Genomic DNA, 26,462 nt, shown 5'->3' on the forward strand with positions numbered 1-26,462 from the left:
AAAAATGGAGAATACTGTTTCCTGCAAACCATGCCTCAAATTATGGTTGGCCATACATTTTTATCTCACCTCCTACTGAGATGACTCCAACATGGCGTCTTCTGCTGTTCATCTCAGGTCCAAAAAACCAGCTGTTCTTGCAGATTGAGTAACACTCAATGCTGCGGAATGGGTCACCAGAACCTCCCCGACCACCCACGCAAAACAATACACCTGACGAGGGGGCAGAGGTCAAGGGTTACAGCAGTCACAGCAAAACCACAGGGCAGAAACACAACACTGCAATGCCAGCTCAACACAATATACCAACAGGGACACACAGGAACAACTTATTGTTCAGTTAGTAGCATGTTCAATGCACCCCCCATCAACTTGAATTAAATAATCAGAATCATCTTTATTCACCCCCTCCAAGAACTGCCACCTTAACGTGGTGGAGGGGTTTGAGTACCCGAGTGACCCTAGGAGCTATGTTGTCTGGGGCTATATGCCCCTGGTAGGGTCTCCCAAGGCAAACAGGTCTTAGGCGACGGGTCAGACTAAGAGCGGTTCAAAACCCCCTAAATGAAGAAAAACATTTTGAGTACCGTGACGTCGCCCGGTATGGCGCAGCCGGGGCCCCACCCTGGAGCCAGGCCCGGGGTTGGGGCTCGTATGCGAGCGCCTGGTGGCCGGGCCTTCCCCCATGGGGCCCGGCCGGGCTCAGCCCGAACGGGCGACGTGGGGCCGCCCTCCCGTGGGCTCACCACCCACAGGAGGGACCATAAGGGGCCGGTGCGAAGAGGATCGGGCGGCAGTCGAAGGCAGGGGCCTAGACAACCCGATCTCTGGACACGGAAACTGGCTCTAGGGACGTGGAATGTCACCTCGCTGGCGGGGAAGGAGCCTGAGTTGGTGCGTGAGGTTGAAAGGTTCCGATTAGAGGTAATCGGGATCACCTCTACACACGGCTTGGGCTCTGGAACCACACTCCTTGAGAGAGGATGGACTCTTCACCACTCTGGAGTTGCCCATGGTGAGAGGCGGCGGGCTGGTGTGGGTTTGCTCATAGCTCCCCAGCTCTGCCGCCATGTGTTGGAGTTTACCCCGGTGAACGAGAGGGTCGTTTCCCTGCGCCTACGGGTCGGGGATAGGTCTCTCACTGTTGTTTGTGCCTACGGGCCGAACGGCAGTGCAGAGTACCCGACCTTCTTGGAGTCTCTGGGAGGGGTGCTGGAAAGTGCTCCGACTGGGGACTCTATTGTTCTACTGGGGGACTTCAACGCCCACGTGGGCAACGACAGTGACACCTGGAGGGGCGTGATTGGGAGGAACGGCCCCCCGGATCTGAACCCGAGTGGTGTTCAATTATTGGACTTCTGTGCTAGTCACAGTTTGTCCATAACGAACACCATGTTCAAGCATAAGGGTGTCCATCAGTGCACGTGGCACCAGGACACCCTAGGCCGCAGGTCGATGATCGACTTTGTTGTCGTCTCATCTGACCTGCGGCCGTATGTCTTGGACACTCGGGTGAAGAGAGGGGCGGAGCTGTCAACTGATCACCACCTGGTGGTGAGTTGGATCCGATGGCGGGGGAGGAAGCTGGACAGACTCGGCAGGCCCAAGCGTACTGTAAGGGTCTGCTGGGAACGTCTGGCCGAGTCTCCTGTCAGAGAGATCTTTAACTCCCACCTCCGGCAGAGTTTCGACTGGATCCCGAGGGAGGTTGGAGATATTGAGTCCGAGTGGACCATGTTCTCCACCGCCATTGTCGAAGCGGCCGCTCGGAGCTGTGGCCGTAAGGTCTCCGGTGCCTGTCGAGGCGGCAATCCCCGAACCCGGTGGTGGACACCGGAAGTAAGGGATGCCGTCAAGCTGAAGAAGGAGTCCTATCAGGCCTGGTTGGCTTGTGGGACTCCTGAGGCAGCTGACGGGTACCGACAGGCCAAGCGGGCTGCAGCCCGGGTGGTTGTGGAGGCAAAAACTCGGGCCTGGGAGGAGTTCGGTGAGGCCATGGAGAAGGACTATCGGCTGGCCTCGAAGAGATTCTGGCAAACCATCCGGCGCCTCAGGAGAGGGAAACAGTGCCCTACCAACGCTGTTTACAGTAGAGGTGGACAGCTGTTGACCTCAACTGAGGATGTCGTCGGGCGGTGGAAGGAGTACTTCGAGGATCTCCTCAATCCCGCTGACACGTCTTCCATTGAGGAAGCAGAGGATGAGGGCTCAGAGGTGGACTCGTCCATCACCCGGGCTGAAGTCACTGAGGTGGTCAAGAAACTCCTCGGTGGCAAGGCACCGGGGGTGGATGAGATCCGCCCTGAGTACCTCAAGTCTCTGGATGTTGTGGGGCTGTCTTGGTTGACACGCCTGTGCAACATCGCGTGGCGGTCGGGGACAGTGCCTCTTGGATGGCAGACCGGGGTGGTGGTCCCTATTTTTAAGAAGGGGGACCGGAGGGTGTGTTCCAACTATAGGGGGATCACACTTCTCAGCCTCCCCGGGAAAGTCTATGCCAGGGTTCTGGAGAGGAGAATACGGCCGATAGTAGAACCTCGGATTCAGGAGGAACAGTGTGGTTTTCGTCCGGGCCGTGGAACACTGGACCAGCTCTATACCCTCTACGGGGTGTTGGAGGGTTCATGGGAGTTTGCCCAACCAATCCACATGTGTTTTGTGGATTTGGAGAAAGCATTCGACTGTGTCCCTCGCGGCATCTTGTGGAGGGTGCTTGGGGAATATGGGGTCCTGGGTCCTTTGCTAAGGGCTGTCAGGTCCCTGTACAACCGAAGCAGGAGCTTGGTCCGCATTGCCGGCAGTAAGTCAGACTTGTTCCCAGTGCATGTTGGACTCCGGCAGGGCTGCCCTTTGTCACCGGTTCTGTTCGTAATTTTTATGGACAGAATTTCTAGGCGCAGCCAGGGGCCGGAGGGTGTCAGGTTTGGGGACCACACAATTTCGTCTCTGCTCTTTGCAGATGATGTTGTCGTGTTGGCCCCTTCTAACCAGGACCTTCAGCATGCACTGGGACGGTTTGCAGCCGAGTGTGAAGCGGTGGGGATGAAAATCAGTACCTCCAAATCTGAGGCCATGGTCCTCAGTCGGAAAAGGGTGGCTTGCCCACTTCAGGTTGGTGGAGAGTGCCTGCCTCAAGTGGAGGAGTTTAAGTATCTAGGGGTCTTGTTCACGAGTGAGGGAAGGATGGAACGGGAGATTGACAGACGGATCGGTGCAGCTTCTGCAGTAATGCGGTCGATGTATCGGTCTGTCGTGGTGAAGAAAGAGCTGAGCCGCAAGGCGAAGCTCTCGATTTACCAGTCAATCTACGTTCCTACTCTCACCTATGGTCATGAGCTTTGGGTCATGACCGAAAGGACAAGATCCCGGATACAGGCGGCCGAAATGAGCTTTCTCCGCAGGGTGGCCGGGCGATCCCTTAGAGATAGGGTGAGAAGCTCGGTCACCCGGGAGGAGCTCAGAGTAGAGCCGCTGCTCCTCCACATCGAGAGGGGTCAGCTGAGGTGGCTTGGGCATCTTTTTCGGATGCCTCCGGAACGCCTTCCTGGGAAGGTGTTCCGGTCCCGTCCCACCGGGAAGAGACCCCGGGGAAGACCTAGGACACGCTGGAGGGACTATGTCTCCCGGCTGGCCTGGGAACGCCTCGGTGTCTCCCCGGAAGAGCTAGAGGAAGTGTCTGGGGAGAGGGAAGTCTGGGCATCCCTGCTTAGACTGCTGCCCCCGCGACCCGGCCCCGGATAAGCGGGAGAAGATGGATGGATGGATGGATCTTTATTCACCAAATAGACTACATTTTTATTTTGCCAAATGATGTTGTTGACAACAGAAAATATCTGAATATAAAAAACTTGATAATAGGCTGATTCATCAGGTTTGTTCACAAGCTTGTAAACACAGGTTGCAGAGGAACAAGCCAAGAAGTGGAGAAGGAGCATTGCCTCCTCCTAGCACTGGTGTGACTCCCAATTTTCCCCCGGTGTAAAGTCCCATAGTCCAGGCTTGCATATTGAGTTATAGTTGTGGTGTGACAATGTATTGATGCATAAGTACAGAACTGGCAAACTATTTGAAATGTTTCTCTTTTCCTCAGTATCAGAGTTTACACTATACTTTTTTTTGACAGCCAATATGGCCGTTAAAATTTGAGAATTCCAGCCATATGGAACAGCTACTGGACAGGCTATGTTTTCAATAGCAATATAATAGCATACATTTAAACAGCAATAAAACACAAACTCTACAAATGTTTTTTATTTAAAGTAGTCAGTGGAATGAACTCTTCACTGTCTTATATAGCATATAGGCTAGCCTAGGACTGTCACTGTTATTATTACATAATTGCTGCATCAAAATAATCTGAACCAGATCTCAAGTTTTTTTTTATAAACAACTATCTATTTGCACAATATTTTGATTCCAAAATCATGTTTCCAATCTGAATAAGGGATTTTGAAGCCAATGTTAGAAACGTCTCAACAAATAGCCTACCACACAAAATATGTCAGTTTTCATAGGTTGTCAGATCCTGAAACGTGTTTTCTTCTCAATTTCAGTATGTTTAAATCGAGTTAAGTATTGTTTTACAATGCACCATAATGTAGCCTAATATCGCAACATTATTATTTAATAGACAAACGTGTTTCAGTCGCTTATTTGTCACATCTGATCGACCAATAGATAAAACACTCAAGCGGGTGTAAAACATTTTGACTAATATTGTAAGTCGAATTTTGTCATTTCTAACCATATTTCCTAATTAGATAATGTGCAAATGTATGGACCAATATATGGTGTCGCATTGCATATTAAATGTTGAAACACGTTTTGTAAGGAAGGCTATTTCAAATAATGACACTTTTCTGTGGTCTTGCTGGCCTGAGTTGCACAATCTCTTCTTGGCCACAGATCATATAGGTCACAAAACATTAGGCTATTTAATATGCTATTCATCTATTTATTCATTTGGCATATTTCCCATCTGATATTTTGGCCATTCATTCATTCATTCATTCATTTTCTTCCGCTTCATCCGGGGCCGGGTCACGGGGGCAGCAGTCTAAGCAGAGATGCCCAGACTTCCCTCTCCCCAGACACTTCCTCCAGCTCTTCCTGGGGGACACCGGGGGGACACCGACTGAGGACCATGGCCTCGGATTTGGAGGTACTGATTCTCATCCCCACCGCTTCACACTCGGCTGCAAACTGTCCCAGCGCATGCTGAAGGTCCTGGTTTGAAGGGGCCAACACGACAACATCATCCGCAAAGAGCAAAGACGAAATCGTGTGGTCCCCAAACCTGACACCCTCCGGCACCTGGCTGCGCCTAGAAATTCTGTCCATAAAAATTATGAACAGAACCGGTGACAAAGGGCAGCCCTGCCGGAGTCCAACATGCACTGGGAACAAGTCTGACTTACTGCCGGCAATGCGGACCAAGCTCCTGCTTCGGTCGTAATAGGGACCCGACAGCCCTTAGCAAAGGACCCAGGACCCCATATTCCCGAAGCACCCTCCACAGGACGCCGCGAGGGACACAGTCGAATGCCTTCTCCAAATCCACAAAACACATGTGGACTGGTTGGGCAAACTCCCATGAACCCTCCAACACCCCATAGAGGGTATAGAGCTGGTCCAGTGTTCCACGGCCCGGACGAAAACCACACTGTTCCTCCTGAATCCGAGGTTCTACTATCGGCCGTATTCTCCTCTCCAGCACCCTGGCATAGACTTTCCCGGGGAGGCTGAGAAGTGTGATCCCTCTATAGTTGGAACACACCCTCCGGTCCCCCTTCTTAAAAAGAGGGACCACCACCCCGGTCTGCCATCCCAAAGGCACTGTCCCCGACCGCCACGCGATGTTGCACAGGCGTGTCAACCAAGACAGCCCCACAACATCCAGAGACTTGAGGTACCGAGGAGTTTCTTGACCACCTCAGTGACTTCAGCCCGGGTGATGGACGAGTCCACCTCTGAGCCATCATCCTCTGCTTCCTCAATGGAAGACGTGACTGCGGGATTGAGGAGATCCTCGAAGTACTCCTTCCACCGCCCGACGACATCCCCAGTTGAGGTCAACAGCTGCCCACCTCTACTGTAAACAGCGTTGGTAGGGCACTGTTTCCCTCTCCTGAGGCGCCGGACAGTTTGCCAGAATCTCTTCGAGGCCAGCCGATAGTCCTTCTCCATGGCCTCACCGAACTCCTCCCAGGCCCGAGTTTTTGCCTCCACAACCACCCGGGCTGCATTTTGGCCATTGATATTTTAATCTGCCGGACAACTACACTTGATACTGGCAAAAAGCCGGTATTAGCCAGCCAATGTAAACCCTGAATAATATACATATCGATGCAAATCCACAAGTACACAAGCAAACAACAAAAAGGAAAGCAAAAACTGATTTTTGGGTCTGTTAATGTTTTTCAACAGTATCAACAGTATTTGAACTAGTAACACTACAGATCCAGTGTTAGCGTGCAATGCGGTTGTGTTTTGAATTAATGTCTTGTTTTCTGCCCTTGTTCTTTTATTACTGTGTAGACTAAGCTCAGACACGCCTCATTGACTGATGCAAAGCATAATGGAAGCTGTAACAATGGCAACATAACTTCCTGGTTCGACAAAAGGCAATTTCTGACAATTATTTCCACAATTAGAAAAAATGTACAGGTCACAAGTCTTTTGTTACCAGCAGTGTGTTTCCTGGGCATGGTTCTGAAAGAGTATTGGAAGTCCGGGACCACCTTGTTGCTGAGGTGCAGGTGATAGTTCCGGGCCTCGTCAAGCAGGTCTCGGCAGCTTAAGTTCGCTTTGATCATGTCCTCCTTGGCTACTGTTCCTGTGAGGAAGTCCACAGGAAGCAGAGGGAGCCGAACCTGCACCACACAGACAAAGAATAAGGTCAATACGCTATGAACATATTATGAAAGAAGGCATTCCACCGCAGAATCCTAGAATTACTGCACAACCTACAAACCTACAACTGAGTAATGGTACTTTAACTGTACTGTAAGAATATATACATGTTATATTATCACAATAATAATATTATATATATAAATATTATGATAATGAATATCAATAGTATGTTGTCTAGTTAACACATTTTCTGTACTATGTCATGTGTTAGATGTTTTATGTGGAACTAAGGAGTACAAACGTGAAAGTGACTGGGGTTCCTAATAAACCAAAGCAAATGGTAAAGCAATAGCTCCAAACAGAACCACAGACACAACACAGTGTACACACAGAAACACAAAACGGGTCCACTTACCTGAGACATGATGTGGTCCAGCCAGGCCTCATGGTGCTGGGGGTTGGCTTTCAGCCACTTGACAGCAGCATTGTACACCTGCGTCTCCGAGTGGATGTTCAGGTCGTTGGAGGACAGTAGGGTTCTCAGGTGCTGAGGTGACACACACGGGAAGTCCTCACAGTCCACCACCTCCCGGAAGTTCTCGCACGCATAGCGGTCCGCCATGTCCATCAGGTCGACGCGGTTATGGCTCTCGGCGAAGGTGCGGACAGCAAGGCAGTTGGAGGGGTGGAAGTGGGCCTTCATGTATTCACAGCAAGCCCTGGCTACCAGCTCCACCTGCAGTATGCAGGCCGCGTAGAGGAGGGGCTGCACGTTGTCCACTGTCAGAGTCAGCCTGGAGGAGTAGGCAAACCGCACCAGATCGTGGATGGCATCTCCATCAAAGTCCTTGATCTCGATCAAGTTCTGTTTGGCCTCAGACATTTCAGACAGGAACATTGCCCTGAAGTAGGGAATTACACAGGCCAGTACCAGCTTGTGGCATGGTATCAGTCTGCTGCCCACCTGCACACGGTGAGTACAGAAAGGAAGCAAAAACTTTATTCATTTTGCACATTTTTCTGAGCTCCTCATGTCACAAACAAAACAAAAATTTTAAAAGATTTAAGCGAGACAAAGTCCATTGCTTGCAGAGATTTAAACTAATTGGCATCAATATGCTGAACCTTTCCTGCCACAATACTAGAGTATCTGCGAGTATTGAGACAACACCACAAAACCATACACTACCTACCTTCAGTGTGACATCACAGAGTTCCCCTACTTCGTAGAACTGGCGCAGAGAGTTGTGGAAGTCCTTCCATGCTTCATGAGCCTCAAAGACAAAAGATCCATCTGGCTCACAGTCTCCATCAGGCCTAATGGTGCTCTGACACTTCTTCGCCTTGTCCTGCTTGAGCTTGTGCTGCTTGGCATGCTCTGGCACCATGTCGTCTGGTGCCATCACCGTCTACAGAGAGCTACATTTGGGGAAGAGGGCAAGATGAGGGCAACATGAAGGAAAGAAGGAGAAGGTTTAGCCTATTATTTAATAAACAAGTGTTTCAGTCGCTTATTTGTTGCATCTGATCAGCCAAAGGAATGGCTGATAAGAGCATGTGTAAAATGCACTCAATCATGTGTAAAATATTGTGTCATTTCCAACCATACTTCATAATTAGATAATGCACATTAAAATTTATGGATAAATATATGTTGTCCATTGCATATTAAAAATTTAAATAAGTTTTGTAAGGAACGCTATTTCAAATAACGATCCTTTTCTGTTGTCTTATTAGCCTCACTTGCACCATCGTTTTGTTTTTTGTTTTTCAGTCTAGCCCAGGGATGTCTGCTGTGCCTTCGATATTTCGGGGCGTATGCTGGAGCTGCTGCGGGAGTGTGCGGCCTTGGAATCCGACACCACACTTAGGCACATGACCAAACACAATTAAAATGAGCAAGACGCACAGCCTGAGCGGGCAGTGTGTACACTAGGGAAGGCTAAGCGACAGCTCGCCAGAGATTGAAAAATTTGCGAGTTGAGCGAGTGGACCGTGTGCATGTGGCATTACTGTAAGAGTGAGCGGAGGCTCGCTGTTTTCTTGGCAAAAGATCATATGTCACATAATATTAGGCTATTTAATATGCTATTAATCTATTTATTTCTTCATTTAGCATATATCCCACCGGACATTTTGTCCGTTGATATTTTCATCTGCCGGACATCTACACCTGATACCGGCGAAAGCCAGCATTTGCTGGCTAACGTAAACCCTGCAGAGGCTACCTCAAAACAAGATCGCAAAATAATGTTCTTGAGTTGCACTTCTGTCGCAAAACATTACTTGTAGTGTATGTAATGTACATAATGTAATGTATGCTTGAAAATGTATCAATACCTCTCTTTTCCCTGGATGCCCTCGAATATAAAGTGAAAAACTAAAACTTCAGTTAAGTCAATGAAACCCATATGAAATTTAATAAAATTGCATTTCTATCACAAACTGAGCTGCTTTTTTGATTACTGATATCATATCTTTTAATTGTTTAACACTAAAAACACTGGTTGCGTTAAATGATTATTGCTGATTGAGCTGAATGACTATTATGTTATACCTCCATCAGATGGCAGGATTGTCACAGTATTGTTTTCAAAAATAATTCTAATGGTTAATATACAGGTGCTGGTCATATAATTAGAATATCATCAAAAAGTTTATTTATTTCAGTAATTCCATTCAAAAAGTGAAACTTGTATAATGTATAAATTCATTCCACACAGACTGATATATTTCAAGTGTTTATTTCTTTTTATTGTGATGATTATAACTAACAACTAATGAAAACAACAAATTCAGTATCTCCGAAAATTTGAATATTATGAAAAGGTTCAATATTGAAGACACCTGGTGCCACACTCTAATCAGGTAATTAACTCAAAACACCTGCAAAGGCCTTGAAATGGTCTCTCAGTCTAGTTCTGTAGGCTACACAATCATGGGGAAGACTGCTGACTTGACAGCTGTCCAAAAGACGACCACTGACACCTTGCACAAGGAGGGCAAGAAACAAAAGAGGCTGGCTGTTCACTAAAGAGGATGGCTGTTCACAGAGCTCTGTGACCAAGCACATTAATAGAGAGGTGAAGGGAAGGAAAAGATGTGGTAGAAAAAAAGTGTACAAGCAATAGGGATACCGTACCCTGGAGAGGATTGTGAAACAAAACCCATTCAAAAATGTGGGGGAGATTCACAAAGAGTGGACTGCAGCTGGAGTCAGTGCTTTAAGAACCACCACGCACAGACGTATGCAAGACATGGGTTTCAGCTGTCGCATTCCTTGTGTCAAGCCACTCTTGAACAACACACAGCGTCAGAAGCGTCTCGCCTGGGCTAAAGACAATAAGGACTGGACTGCTGCGGAGTTATGTTCTCTGATAAAAGTACATTTTGCACTTCCTTTGGAAATCAAGGTACCTGAGTCTAGAGGAAGAGAGGAGAGGCACAGAATCCACGTTGTTTTAAGTCCAGTGTAACGTTTCCACAGTCAGTGATGGTTCGGGGTGCCATGTCATGTACTGGTGTTGGTCCACTGTGTTTTCTGAGGTCCAAGGTCAACACAGCCGTCTACCAAGATGTTTTAGAGCACTTCATGCTTCCTGCTGCTGACCAACTTTATGGAGATGCAGATTTCATTTTTCAACAGGACTTGGCACCTGCACACAGTGCCAAAGCTACCAGTACCTGGTTTAAGGACCATGGTATCCCTGTTCTTAATTGGCCAACAAACTCGCCTGACCTTAACCCTATAGAAAATCTATGAGGTATTGTGAAGAGGAAGATGCGATACGCCAGACCCAACATTGCAGAAGAGCTGAAGGCCACTATCAGAGCATCCTGGGCTCTCATAACACCTGAGCAGTGCCACAGACTGATCGACTTCATGCCACGCTGCATTGCTGCAGTAATTCAGGCAAAAGGAGCCACAACTAAGTATTGAGTGCTGTACATGCTCATACTTTTCATGTTCATACTACCCAGGGGAGGCCCCGGACAGGGCCCAACAGGCAGGAGATCAATCCACCCACATTGCCAGGCATCAACCAAAGGGACACCCACCAACCGCAACCCCCCTGAGTATTGCTAGCAGCGTACAGCCCAATTGCACAAGTGCGCAACAGAGAGACAACAACAAGCCAGTGACTCTTCCCCCGAAAGGCATTGGAGGGAGGGCATCCCAGTGGCGACGAGAGCCCACCTGGCAAGAGAGCAAGGGTGGACAGTATCAAGCCTACTGGTCACCTTCACGCCCCTGGACCAGGCTACACCTAATTATAAACCATGCTGTAGAGATGAGTTTTTAGTTGACACTTGAAAGTTTGCACTGAGTTGGCATTTCTAACCTTAATTGGCAGATCATTCCACAGGAGTGGAGCTCTATGAGAAAAGGACCTGCCGCCAGCTGTTTGTTTCGAAATTCTAGGTACAATTAAAAGGCCTGCATCTTGCGATCTAAGGTTACATGTAGGTATGTATGGCTGGATCATTTCAGCAAGGTAAGTAGGAGCAAGTCCATGTATTGATTTATAGGTTAAGAGTAAAACCTTAAAATCAGCCCTAACCCTAACAGGCAGCCAGTGTAAGGACGCCAGGACAGGAGTAATGTGTTCAAATTGTTTTGTTCTAGTTAGGATTCTAGCAGCCGTGTGCAGCCCTAATTGAAGTTTATTTATAAATTTGTCTGGATAACCAGAGAGAAGAGCATTGCAGTAATCTAGTCTAGAAGTAACAAAAGCATGGATTCGTTTTTCTGCATCAGTTTTTGATAGAAAGTTTCTATTTTTTGCAATGTTTTGAAGATGAAAATAAGCAACTCTTGAGACATATGTTCTTCAAAGGAGAGGTCAGGGTCAAGGGTAAAGCCAAGGTTTTTTACAGTTTTTTGGGATACGACCATGTAGCCGTCGAGGTTTACAGTGAGATCTGCTAACAACGCTCTTTGTTTTTTGGGTCCTAAAACAAGCATTTCTGTTTTATTTGAGTTTAAGAGCAAGAAAATATCTGAAACGCATGCTTCCAAAGTAGCTAATTTTGGGGCTTCTCCATGCTTCGTTGAAATGTATAACTGTGTGTCATCAGCATAACAGTGAAAGTGAATATTGTGATTTCGGATTACATCGCCCAGAGGGAGCATATATAGTGAGAACAATAATGTGCCCAGAACCGAGCCTTGAGGAACTCCAAAGCATACCTTTGACTTGTCATAGGATATGCCATCCACTCTAACCAACTGATATCTTTCAGATAAATAAGATTTAAACCAGGCTAGAACATGTCCACGTAGCCCAATATGGGTTTCCAGTCTCTCTAAGAGAAGGGAGTGATCAATAGTGTCAAAAGCAGCACTAAGATCAAGAAGCAACAGGACGGATGCGGAACCTTTGTCTGAGGCCATTAGAAGGTAATTTGTTACCTTCACGAGTGCAGTCTCAGTTCTATGATGAGATCTGAAACCGGACTGGAGTATTTCATAAATGTAATTTGTCTTTTGGAAGGCATTCAGTTGTTGGGAAACACATTTTTCTAAGATTTTTGAGAGGAACGGGAGGTTCGATATTAGCCTCTAATTGTTTAATATGTCGGGATCCAGATTAGATTTTTTTTACAAGAGGCTTTATTTCCGCTATTTTTAGTGAGTTTGGTACACACCCGGAGGAAAGGGAGCAATTTATTATGTTCAGCATTGGCTGACCTAGCACAGGAAATAGCTCCTTAAGTAATTTTGTTGAAATCGGGTCTAGCTGAGAGTTTGTGGGTTTAGAACTCATTACTGTGTTGAGCGATACGGTATCAAAAAATTAAAGTGTCCCCATTGACACCTGGTCAGGGAGGTTCAGGACATTTTATGGACAACAGATTTTGAGGACCATAACTATTTAAGGAGTCAGTTATTTGTTTTCTAATGGTGACGATCTTTTCATCAAAGTAGTTAATGTATTCATTACAACTAAGTGAAGACCCACTTCACTTGCTAAGCTTAGCTTTTTTGTTAACTTTGCAACTGTATCAAAGAGAAATTTTGGATTGTTTTTGTTCGCCTCAATCAGGTTGGAGAAATAAGCTGATCGAGCAGACGTGAGTGATTTCGGTATTGTAGTGTACTGTCTATCCAGGCTAGTCTAAATACTTCCAACTTGGTGGAGCGCCACTTTGGCTCCAATTTTCTGGAGGCTTGCTTAAGTGATTGAGGAACATTGTGTATGGCCCGGGGGGCCTGTAAATAGTAGCTATGTAAAATGATTTATCGGCTTGGTTAACTTTCATGAGTAAAACTTCGAAAGAATGAAACTCAGTGATATGTTTGAGAGTAAATTTATATTTACTGTCATAAATATTAGCAACACCCCCTCCTTTTCGGGACCCACGAGGGATATGATCACTAGTATAACCAGGAGGAGAGGCCTCATTTAAGGCAATGAATTAATTAGGCTTTAGCCACGTTTCACATAAACCAATAGCATCTAGTTTATGATCAGAGATTAATTCATTTACTGCAACTGCCTTTGGAGCAAAGGATCTAACGTTTAGGAGTCCCATTTTGAGATGCGAAGTGATACAATCATTTTTATTTTTGACCGAGGTGGAGGAAGGCTTTATCTTAATAAGGTTGTTTTTGTTAGCACTACCTTGTTTAACTTTTCTCAGCCTGGAACGAGTCACAGTGGCAATAGGTAAAGCTGTACTAACTACTCTGGTTATGCTTTTGACAGACTCCACTATGCTAGCAGGCTGGCTAACAGCCTGCAGCCTGACCTGCACCCTATCTCATGTTAAAGCTATAGGAGTGAGACTCCTGTCAATGTTCCTAGATAAAAGAAGAGCACCACTCCAGCTAGGATGGAGTCCGTCGTTCCTCAGCAGATCAGGCCTGGCCCTATTTCTGGGAGAGTCCCAAAAAGAAGGCCAGTTATCTACAAACTCTACCTCCTGCGACGGGCAGAACTCCGTTTTCAGTCAGCGATTGAGTTGCGCAAGTCTGCTGTAGAGCTCGTCACCACCCCCAGCTGGGAGGGGGCCAGAGACAATTACTCGATGCCGACACATCTTTGTAGCTAGATATTCTCCTTAAAAACAGATTTTTAATCTCAGTGAGCCTTTCCTGGTTAAATAAAGTGTTGGAAACTATTATTGAGGAAGCCCATTTGAACACTTGGTAGCTTTTGAACACAAGAACGGTGTTACCTGTAGGAAAGTCTCAATCGTAGATCTCCAGGTATAATGTAGGAATTACCTTGTGTCTGAATGTTACATTTGAATATAGTGTTGTGCAAATTGGTTGCTGTGACATGACAAATAAATCAACAAATAAAGCACTTTTATTTCAAGACTCAGTATGTGCCCATGTTTTGTAAGCAGTTTTACCACAGATTTACTTGGCGAATGTTGTTTAATATAAATTAATGCATACTGGCCATACTGCATAGCTATGTTTACATTATGATTTTGGGTTAGTTCTGTTCCACAGCTAACTAGCTAAATTATAACACACTGTCATTTGTACGTATCAGCTTTCTAGCCAGCTTCATCTTAGCCTGTTGGATATCTAACATAGGTGCACGAGAATGTTCAGTGAATACAATCGACACGTCTTAGATATGGAATTTTATATAGCAACTTCATAGAGTAACATATAAACAATTAACAATTTGTATCAGAAAGCACAATGGGGTGTATATTTTTTATTTGCAGAAACCCAAATTAAGTTCCATACACAATAGTCTGTCTACTTATTAATGCAACAAGCCTACAGTGTAAATGAACTGGAGCTTTCAGTGTTGCCCTGTCTGGTTGTCCAATGGAGATGCACTTAAACCTGCCCACCATGAAATTTGTGTGAAAAACTCTAAACTGCAAAAAAAGAAATCGAGAGCAAAATCTAGGGTAATGTAACCAAAGAGAAAAAAAACTGCAGCCAAAGGCAATTGTTATAATGCAGTCGCGTTATAAAAAAAAAATGTCCCCTCAAATAATTATTTGCATTAACTTTCGCATTTCAAAATATTTTATTTGCAATATTGATCGCAATACTTTTTAGTTTATGTTTTGCTTTCAATTTTAATTATTTTGTTTCCAATACTAATGCTTTTGTTTGTTCTTACTGAAACAAAAGTAACTCCCTAGGTCCAGCTCAGTTCTCTGATCAACTTGAATGTGCATTTGCAGAGAAAAATAGATCAAGACAAGAACATCATAAAGACATAACTGAACGCAGACTATAATTATTAATATAGTTAGTTGATTAGTGACGCCAAGTAAAAAAGTAAAAATAAAAAAGACTTGTGAACAACTTGAACGGTTGTTTTGTTAATATGAACAAGTTCTACCCAACCACATAATACGCTGTTAGTTTAATGTTGCCAAGAAAAATAGATCAAGACAGTAGCATTATAAAGACATGTTTGTAACAGATAATTGGACACATAGTAAGTCTGATTAATGTAGCAGTTGGTTTTTGATTGTAATGATAGAGCAAATTGTACACTGATCCTTTGCCTAATTAAACAAGAAACCAGGCAAGCCTAGTTCAGCCGACCCACAATAGAACATGTTGCCACCTTGAGATTTGAACCCGGGTCGACCATGTCAAAGGCTGTATCGTTAACCGCTACATCACAGAGCTGTACATTTGCTGGGTGTCAGTATAGCCTCGTCTCTATCCTGAACAAATCCTCTTTTGCCACTGGCCGTTGTAACAGCTTATTGCTTTTGCCGTATTGCTTTTGCCACTGGCCGTTTCAACAGCTTATTAGCCAGTAATAGCCTTACTAGTATCTACTAACCTCCTAGGAATAATCATAAGAATTGAGCAATTGCTAGCGAGACTGAAGATAAACTATTCCTTGCCAGAAGCAGTTGCAATATAACCGTATTCAGGTTTTGGTTTTAGCCAGCGAAGTTTCTGTCAATACGTAATAATTCACAATGCGTACTTCGCTTTGCCTGCAAGGAGATACGAACTCAGGACCTACAGTTCACAAGTCCGCTTCTCTAACCACTACGCTATTTCACAATAGTCTGTCATTCACTCACTCAGTGAGACATTCGCTCTTCTTAGCCGGTTTCGCTTACGTGGTCCGGCAAAAAGACTTGTGTACGACAGACTCGGTCAGTTTTATCATTAGCTGAATGGGGTGGGCTGTAAGCATTACTGACACTAATGAACGAAATGACTCGAAAGAATCAAACTTTTTTACTTAAGAACTCAACAAGATCTGAGTCAGTAGAAAGAGTCGAACTTCCCATCATGAACTGATAGTTACTGTCTCAATGTCATTCACGAATGAAAGAAAAACAAATGTTTTTGCTTTAGCTGTGTTATAGCTTTGGCTGTGTTAATATGACCTTATATTCAAGCTACGTGTTGTAGTTTTAGAGGAATCTTATTTTAGGTGATCACCAAGGCTCTTCCTATCAACTATATTGAGCCCTGTGGCACCAACTCGTCTTCAGAACGTGTTCTAAATCAAAAACAAAAGCCCACTACTGCTATGCATACAGCCCCACTAGTGTGAGGACAAAGAAGTCATACAATAAATCATACATGTCATATGTATCTTTACAGAACTGCTATTTACAGTTTTCATTAAAATTCTTTGTCAACTACAGTTAATTTAAATCCCAATTCATTTTTCTAAACTTGCTCCTCCACTGTTATCCTGTGGAAAAAGGCTAGATGTGCAGACCTGCCTGAAATTGATACCATATCTCTAAATGTTTACTTTTGAAAGTAGGGTGTTTTAAATCAAGACAATCGCCTCATTTTAATAATGATGGTGGGAAACCTGAATATACCACTTCATATCTTGATGCAACTTAAAACAGTGCTTGTGTATTCATTTATTGTGGGTTTTTTTGGTGCTATTTTTACTCTTAGGGAAGAGGAAGAGACACAGGCTTCCTTGACACACTGAGGGACATCGACAATGCTAATCGGGGCGACCTGCAGCAAGGACAGGAGCAACGGGAACAGTATAATGCAGCGGTTACTTGAGAGAAACCAGGCGGCTCCAGAGAGTTTCAAGGCAGGTTCCTGTCTGTTCTTGGCCAGCTTGCCAAGTCGATGAGCCAAAGGAACAGCCACACTGCCCCACCACTGGACTAAAGTGCCCCTAACCCCTCCTAATTGTGATTTATACCCTCTTTTTTCCCATTAGTATTGTGCATCTATACATTTGGAGATAAAAAGTTGTGAAACCAAATGTGTGTATGGTGGCTGTTTGTGTGTATCTGAAAACAGAAGAATGCCCACACATTCTCGCTTACTAATGAAATATTTATTAAATCACACCAGATAAACAAAAGTGATCTACAACAGGTGTATACAGACTGAAAAATGGCTATTATGCAGCAGTTTTAATCATTGATTCTTCTATTGTAAACTTTCCAAATCTTTAAATTGTTTACATGACAATAAATTGAGAAATGGTCATCACAAGTTTTAAAAATAATGTTTCACTTGAGAAATAATTAGACCTTTACGTGCATCTAGCCCCTCGGCCTCTACAGTGGATGGCGCCCTGTCAGGCTGGTTTAATGCAGTGACACCCTATTCTTCTCTGTACTCATCACCATTCATTTCACAGAGGTTATGCAGAACACAACAGGCTAACACCATGGATTTCACATTGTATATGTTGCAGTAATTTTGTTTTAACAAGCACCTACATCTGTCATTCAGTTTGCCAAAAGCATTCTCAACCACCACCCTGGCTCTGCTTGTTTTTGTGGTTGTACAAAAGTTGTTGGGATGTCCATTGTCTGTGAAAGGTTTCATCAGCCAGCTTTTCAAAATATAGGCTGCGTCACCAAGGACATAATACCCATCATCATGTCCACACATTTTCTTTGTTTCATCAGGGAGCTGCAAACCCATATCCACTATGCCCCACAACCCTGACAAGCGCAGCACACTCACATCAAGCAGGCTCCCTGCTGCTCCAGTAAAAACCTTCCAAAAGAGACCTCTTCCATCCACAACAGCCTGCAGGATGATCAAATGCCAGAATGGTCCCAGAATGGGTGTGTGTGATCCATCACTTGCACCTACACTGTGGCAACCCCATCTGTGCTAAAAATATTTCACCATTTCCTTTAACTTCTCACAGATTGGGCACTGAATAACTTCTACCCTGAGTACCTTCTAAACAAAGGAGCAGAAATCGTTTACACACTGTAGTAATGCCGACTCCAAACAAATGAGAGATGCTCATTTTCACAAGTTTTCACAGTGCATATGGCGATTCTTTTTGAATGTGTATATAACAGTGGTAATTTGTGTCACGTCTCCCCAGTTCTGGTTGCAATCTATGGCACAGGTACAGAAATGCGTCCTTAGACATACGGAAATACTTTACTTATTTCACTCATTAAAATGCAAATCAATATTTGACATGCGTTTTTCCCCAATACAGTGAAATTGCACATTTTAGAGTGGTGATTTATTGTGGCCAGTCTAAGGCACACCTGTGCAATAAGCATGCTGTGTAATCAGCATTATATGCCACACCTGTGAGGTGGATGGATAATCTCTGCAAAGAAGAAGTGTTCACTAACACAGATTTAGAAAGATTTAGACAATATTTGAGAGAAATAGGCCTTTTGTGTACATAGAGAAAGTCTTAGATTGTTTAGTTCATACATACATACATACATACATCTTCTTCCGCTTCATCCGGGTCCGGGTCGCGGGGGCAGCAGTCTAAGCAGAGATGCCCAGACTTCCCTCTCCCCAGACACTTCCTCCAGCTCTTCCGGGGGGACACCGAGGCGTTCCCAGGCCAGCCAGGAGACATAGTCCCTCCAGCGTGTCCTAGGTCTTCCCCGGGGTCTCCTCCCAGTGGGACGGGACCGGAACACCTTCCCAGGAAGGCGTTCCGGAGGCATCCGAAACAGATGCCCAAGCCACCTCAGCTGACCCCTCTCGATGTGGAGGAGCAGCGGCTCTACTCTGAGCTCCTCCCGGGTAATCGAGATTCTCACCCTATCTCTAAGGGAACGCCCAGCCACCCTGCGGAGAAAGCTCATTTCGGCCGCCTGTATCCGGGATCTTGTCCTTTTTCGGTCATGACCAAAGCTCATGACCATAGGTGAGAGTAGGAACGTAGATTGACCGGTAAATCGAGAGCTTCGCCTTGCGGCTCAGCTCTTTCTTCACCACGACAGACCGATACATCGACCGCATTACTGCAGAAGCTGCACCGATCCGTATGTCAATCTCCCGTTCCATCCTTCCCTCACTCGTGAACAAGACCCCTAGATACTTAAACTCCTCCACTTGAGGCAGGCACTCTCCACCAACCTGAAGTGAGCAAGCCACCCTTTTCCGACTGACTGATTAGTTCAACTCATGATAAATGGGGGCAAAAACAAGTGTTGCATTTATAATTTGTTCAGTGTATTTGGTGAAACATTGTCTTCATGTGGAAAATCTTTCAGCTTTCCTGAGACCCAGCAAAAAAGAGTGTTAGAAATGTTATTGTTTTGCTACATTTTATAGGTTTTTGGGATGAAAAAACGGTGCAATGAAAAAAAAAATTATATATACACAGCTCTAGAAAAGATCACCACCGATCCTCCACAAAATTTCACAAGTGGGTGCGAGACACTGTGGCTTGTAGGCCTCTCCAGGTCTCCGTCAAACCATTAGATAACCAGCTGAAAATCTGACTCGTCAGAGATGATGACCTTACTCCATTCCTCTACGGTCCAATCCTTATGGTCTTTTGCAAAATTCAGCCTGGCTCTTCTCATTGATGAAGGGCTTTTTCTAGCTTTGCACGACTTCTGCCTTTCCCCTAGGAGCCTGTTTCGAACCGTCCTCGCCATGCACTTGACCCCAGCTGCTGTCGGGCATTCTTTTTGTAGGTCACTTGATGTCATCCTATGGTTGCTGAGTGACATTCGAATGAGTTGACAGTAATCTCGATCAGTGGACAGTCGTTTTCGCCCTCTGCCAGTCTGTAGCTATGTTGTCCCCAATGTCTGTTGCTTGACCTTGTTCTTATGAACAATGGTAACAACCTGACGCTCACTGTATCCCTCTGCCAGTAAAGCCAGAATTTAACCCTTCTTTTCCTCACACAAAGCTTTTCTTGTCAACTCTTTTGTAATGCTGAATAGTTCTTTTTTTTAATTCAGATTACCTTTGTGGTACTACTAGCACTCTTTTTGCCATCCAGCTGGTCATATTGCAATGCAGTGGTTTTATAATTTTCCTCGTAAAATTTGATTTGGTTCAGGTAATAACCTAATCAGTACCTCATTAAGTAAAATGAGGTGTGCCTCATTTAACAGACACTGGAATTGCTGCCATACATGTAGAGATGCTGATTTAAGAAAAAGTAGGAATGTTCTCTTAATTTCTTCTAGAGCTGTATACATTCACATTTTCTTTCTTAAGTAGTAGTGGACACTGGGACCCGGTTATAGCAAAATATTACAAAAACTGTTGTGCGGACAGTGAAATATACATTTTAAAAACAGTAAAAAAATATATATACATTTTGAACCTATTGACTTATTGACTGAAATAGTATGACTCATAATCCCCATAAAATGTATTGGTAAAATGCTAAACTGGTTATTTTCCAGTTCTTTTGGCATTTTCCCCATTTGTTTTTCCCATAGTGGATGTTTAGATCCAATTCGAACAAGGTCTGTGTTTTGTGTAGGATTTCACCACCTCACCTTTTTGATAACCAAGTGAATATATATGCCAAGGTGAATTATCAATATATTTGCCTAACATTTGCCAAAAACTACAGAACGCTAATAAGCCACTAACGTGGCTCAAAGAACTACACTCAGATTCAACGTCATCACCAAGTGCAGCATGTGGTAGCTTGAAAACCGTCCACGTTTACCACAGAGAAGAATCTAAACAGCAAGAATATAGTTTGATAGTTGAGGTTTTTCTCCAAATCAGCCTTTGTAGTTTCTCATTTTAATAATTGATTGGCTGAGCACAAGTTTATCTTTTATCGTTTTTCTACCTTTGCGAGGGAGAGGCGTTGCTGGAGCCATGTGTTAAGGTATAATACTGTGTTAGCTGCAAACAGCATTTTGTATCATCTGTTGTAAAACGTTAGGTAACTATTATTTACAAGATATTCATGATGTACAATTTGGAATTATGTTTTCCACCAGGCCCTGTATATAAACATGAATATGCTAGTGTGCTATCATGTTTTGAGTTTTGCAAAACTTAGTTATGCAAACATTAGCTATGCTTGTATGCATCATTTCCTGTGTGTGCTAATTAACTCGCTGTGTCGAGAAATCAGATTACAACAAGAAAAATAACTAGCACACCGATTAAATGATGCATACCACTACAGCTGGCACTAGACGTTACAGGGAAGTTATTTTAGTTCAGCACTACTTGCAAAACTGATGTTATGTTGTTGATGAATTTTACCAGGCTATTAATAAAATGTTCATATCCTACAGTAGTAATTCACTTTTTTGTTCCAGCCCTGACTGGAAATATCCTATCAAGTAGCCATTTGTCTGTGCCCCAATTCAGTCTTACACCCCATCTAGCGCTTGTGAGCCAAGGATTCTTTTTAGCAGTGAAGTAATTTGTTTCGCCCTAACACAAATCCTAATTGGTGGCTGTCAACCCTCTCACTCCACATGATGTGCAATAAGGGGTTAGTGCGCTGTCCCACTGTTGCTAGCTAGCCGGCTTATCTAAAGACATCACTATGCCAGCCAGGATGCAGGTCCCAGGTTCCCTTGGTTTTTAAGAATGTCCAGTACAGACAGAGAGAGTACCAGTTGTTCTGGCTCAGGTTCAAGGATTACTGCCATGCCTGCAAACCTGCCATAGAGACAGTTAATCAACCACTGAAGAGTGTCCTCTGTGGGTTCTCTGGACAGAGGGTTATAGTCATCAGCCATGTACATTTCCACAGACTGCACATTGTTAGAAGTTGAGACCTTTTCCATTTACAGTCCATGTCTGTTTGTTTACTTCCTGCGTTATCCCAACAAGTAAACATTGACCCTTTCGAAAGGTCGGCAGGACAGAGTAAAGCAAGGGATGGACCCCATACTATCTGTAAAACCACAGATTTTGTAGTGTTTCCCCTTTATGCTTGGGTGCAGTGTAGACCATACAATATTGAGCATAGAGTGCATAGATTGTCATTTGCATGCCTTACAAGCACATGGGAGGGGAGCCACATTTGGAAATCTCAGTTGTGCCCTCACTGACCAGAGAATATAAAAGGCCCCATGGAACATGGGCCTTATGAATTGTTTTTACTTTTCTAGTCTAGGATCCTTTGGTAATACAGTGTATTTTTCTATCACTTCATGGTATTGCAGTTGTGTGCCTACAATAAAGTAATCTTTGTGGTGAAGTCAATGTTCATCTAAGGGAGTTATTTTGACACATGTACATATGATGTTGTGCAGCTCAAAAATAGCCAGTGCAGCTGCATTGCCAGATTTATAAGCTTGGCCATTAAACACAATATCCTAAACCTCTAATATGATCTGGTCATACAATACAAGCTATATGTGTAAACAGATAATTCAGAATGTAAATAATGACAGCATTAGAAACTATAATGGTATCCAAGGTAGTCTGGATAATATGTTTATTGATAATATATAAATTCTGTGGTTTTTTTTCTTGTATCTTGTAAGCTACACTGACCAACACAGGATAAACTTCTAACCTTCACTATTGTTGCACATATGCTAATGTCCACACTTGTAGTGGTCTTCTGCCCTTTTAATGCTCATCCATAAAAATTACATATGGTCTTAAATTGACAGTAACGTTGACAAACTAAGTCAACTATTAGTAATATTTCTATAAGTAAAACAAAACAATGTATTTGTTACTGCACTGCTAGCTCGCTAAGGGCAATGTGTAGTATAGATAGAGGGCAGAAGATATGTAACACTTCATTTCAACGCAACAGCACAACATATTTCAGAATTATTGTGCTGGTCAACAATAGCTAAGGTTAGAAATTACATAGAGGTTTACTTTAGGGAATGTTAGTCTTTCGTTAGGTCAGCTATGTTGCTAATTAGCATGTACACGTTTGTGAGGGTAATTTAAGCAAATATGTTGACATTCATCAACTTGTTCTGACGAGATTCAAACGGTTATCAGAACAGTGAGGTGGCATAAGTCTACACGAAACACAGACCTTATTTGAAGCGATTCAAAAATCCCTTATGGGAAAAAATGAACCGGAAACAAAGGATTATAACGCATCGACTATTTCGGTCTATTTAACTTTTCATTTCATTGTTTCCATCATTACTCTTGATCAGTTTCCATCAAGAAGAACTTTTAAAGAGAACTTTTATTTTTAATGAGTACTGGAGGAAGCAGTCGTTTTTCTTTGAATCCTGAAGTTGTTCTGTCAATGATCTGTCTCCTACAGTATTGAGCCAAGTTGAAAAACAGTTAGCAGATCCCAGCGTCCACTACAGGGGACATGAATAAAGAGCTCATGTTTGAGGTCATTATTTTAATTATCAGCATTAACAGTTGATCTCCACTACAATTGCACAAAACACCCTTATGCAATACATATGCATGTTTTTACATGACAAAATAAATATATCTGTGCACAAAACAAGAAACCAGGTAAGCCTATTTTAGCCGGCCCGTAATAAAATGTGTTAATCGTGGCTGGCCTCTCGAGAATCAAAACCAGGCCGCCCATGTGAAAGGCTGTGTCGTACCACTAAACCACAGGGCTATACACTTACCGAGTGTCAGCATAGCCTCTTGACATTATATGATTTTGTCACACATTAACATCACGCAGAGTTTGAATATTTCATTAGACACCATTAACCATTGTGTTAAACTGAGTAACGTTTCTTATTAAGTTTATAGATACTATTTGAGGTAAACTGTATGGATTTTGCCACTGGCCATTTAAACTGCTTATTAGCAACTAATATGTCGCTAGACGCCATTAAGCATTGTGTTAAACTGAGTAACATTTCTCATAAAGTTTACCTCCACCACAAATAGCGTCAATGTTCTGTATGGCTTTTGCCACAGCCATTTTAACAGCTAATTAGCCAATCGTGAATGACATTGATACAATAACTACTATATCAATATAGGTGACGATGACAGACTTTTTCGTAAAGTGAAAAGACGAGAGAATTGTGTAGCCAACACAATTCTTCTATCCTGAAGAAATCCTAAGACTTAATTCGAAAATCCACCACAAATAGTCGCAATATAACAGTAAACAGTTTCATTTTAGGCTTCCCATAACATAGCTACTGAAGGTGTTAGCCAGTGAAGTTTTTGTCTATCCTGAACAAATCCTCTTTTGCCACTGGCCATTTTAACAGCTTATTAGCTATTTGTGAATGACATACAGTATCTATCAATATAGGTGACGATAACTAACTTTTGAAAAGATGAGAGATCACATAGACAGCAAACTGTTTGTCTATCCTGAACAAATCCTAATATCCACCAGAACTGTTTTATTTTAGGCTTCCTATTACATAGCTACATAGGGTCGTAGCCAGCAAAGTTTTTGTCTGTACTGAACCTCAGGCATAAGGCATTTTGACTGTTACAGGAGCCGAACGCGGGACCTGTTGTTCACTACGCTATTTAACAAGGGGTAGTTAGTCACTCACTCAGTCAGTAAGAGACATTCACTCTTCTAGACCGGCTCTGCTTACTCTGTCTGGCAAAAATATAAATAGAATCGAAAGAAATTTAGATTGATCTTTCAGTATAACTGTTTAGCCATATTGTTGCTAAGGAAATTCTGATGACAAAATTGTGCATTTGCAAATAAAAACATTTTAAACTTTACTACTTAAATATAGGGTGCGGTCATCTTGGAATCGTCACGCCAGTGATGTAACAAGCATGGTTACTTCTCACTGTCAGCTAGCAGGCATTACAAGATACAAGACTGACAACAGGTCAGTCAGGTAGTTAGGTCAGGTAGTTAGTCACCCTCTCGATGTGCTCCTCCACATCGAGAGGGGTCAGCTGAGATGGCTTGGGCATCTGTTTCGGATGCCTCCGGAACGCCTTTCCAGGAAGGTGTTCCGGGCCCGTCCCACCGGGAGGAGACCCCGGGGAAGACCTAGGACACGCTGGAGGAACTATGTCTCCCGGCTGGCCTGGGAACGTGTCCCCCGGAAGAGCTGGAGGAAGTGTCTGGGCATCTCTGCTTAGACTGCTGCCCCCGCGACCCGGCCCCGGATGAAGCAGAAGAAGATGCATGCATGCCGTACACAAAAATAATTTATATTATTTATAGTATATGGCGCACATTTTATTTTTATGTTATTAAATATACCCAATTATGATATCAATGTGTGTAATCACGATTCAATTTCCACTTTAAGAGTGAATTATAACCTTCAGATAATTCATAATATTTATACATTTTTTGGGGTAAATATGACAGGGAGTGATCTCATCCTGGCACATGACTAAACTAATTTTTTTATTTTTTCAAAATAGTAACGTAGTGTTGGTTGTACTGAATAATAATGAAGAAATTTTTTTTCCTGAAAGCAGCAGCGGTTTTGGCAATAGGCAACATGGGCAGCCGCCCAGGGCAGCATCTGCCCGGGGGTGGCACAAGGCGCCCGCACACAAAAAAGTCCTAATGGTGACATTTGCGTGATCGGTTTTCTATTGCTCGTTTGCCCATCACGTAAATGATAGCATGTCACTGTGTGGGACTGTGGTACAATGAATCTTGTCTTGGAATAGTTGGATTACTGCCTGGAAAGTTCTCCCACTCAGAAATGAGATGGGAAGGTCTCCACACTGGAAGTCTTAGGTAGTGGGAGCCGGGGAATCTATCAAATAGCACACCTCTAACTTTGTGGAGTACTAAGGCAATTAGTAAAATCAGTCACACTACAGAATGCTACCAAAATAAATAATTAATAATACTATGAATACTATGAACTACAACATTAACTACCACAGCTATGCCGATGATACTCAAATATATATGGCTCTCGAACCGTATGACAACAGCTCAATAGACTCTCTGTGTCACTGTATAGAGAACATAAATACCTGGATGAACCAAAATTGTCTATAAATAAAACAAGGTAAAACTGAGATTATTGTGGTTGGCAACAAAAATAAAAGAATAAGCATTACTAAAGAGCTGGATTCTCTTAAAACCAGGGATCAAAGTGGTCACCAAAACAGCATTCTATCATCTAAAAAATATATCCAGAATCAAAGGCTTGGTGTCCCAAAAAGACAAAGAGAAGCTCATCCATGCTTTTATATCTAGTAGGGTTGACTACTGTAATGGCCTCTTAACTGGACTCTCCAAAAAGACTGTAAAACCGCTGCAGCTCATTCAAAATGCTGCTGTTAGAATGTTAACCAGGACCAAGAGAACAGAGCATATCACACGGCCCTAAATCATTGCATTGGCTTCCAGTCAGATAGAGAATAGATTTCAAAGTGGTGCTTTTAGTTCATAAATCTCTGAATGGATTAGGACCCAAATACATTGTTTGAAGAATATAAACCGAGCAGGGCTCTTAGATCCATGAACACAGGTCAGCTAGTAGAGCCCAGAGTCCAAACTAAACATGGGGAAGTTGCGTTTAGC

At 43.6% G+C, this 26,462-nt stretch overlaps 1 protein-coding gene across 4 annotated transcripts in view; it reads right to left on the reverse strand.

Annotated features, from left to right (window-relative positions):
• The window catches only part of klhl8 (kelch-like family member 8), an 83,649-nt gene that overhangs the window by 33,811 nt on the left and 23,376 nt on the right, over positions 1 to 26,462 (reverse strand). For 3 of the 4 annotated variants that reach the window (XM_010866847.3, XM_010866846.3, XM_010866848.4), the window contains exons 2-5: positions 8,049 to 8,274; positions 7,271 to 7,819; positions 6,686 to 6,872; positions 70 to 213 (exon numbers count right to left, since the gene is read on the reverse strand). In XM_010866847.3, the coding sequence (XP_010865149.1) occupies positions 70 to 213; positions 6,686 to 6,872; positions 7,271 to 7,819; positions 8,049 to 8,258 (1,090 nt within the window). In that variant the 5' untranslated portion in view covers positions 8,259 to 8,274. The remainder of the gene's footprint in view (positions 1 to 69; positions 214 to 6,685; positions 6,873 to 7,270; positions 7,820 to 8,048; positions 8,275 to 26,462) is intronic. The other variant, XM_010866849.3, reaches the window with a different exon arrangement.

This window comes from Esox lucius, chromosome 14 (genome assembly GCF_011004845.1).
Source record: "Esox lucius isolate fEsoLuc1 chromosome 14, fEsoLuc1.pri, whole genome shotgun sequence".
Classification (NCBI taxonomy): domain Eukaryota; kingdom Metazoa; phylum Chordata; class Actinopteri; order Esociformes; family Esocidae; genus Esox; species Esox lucius.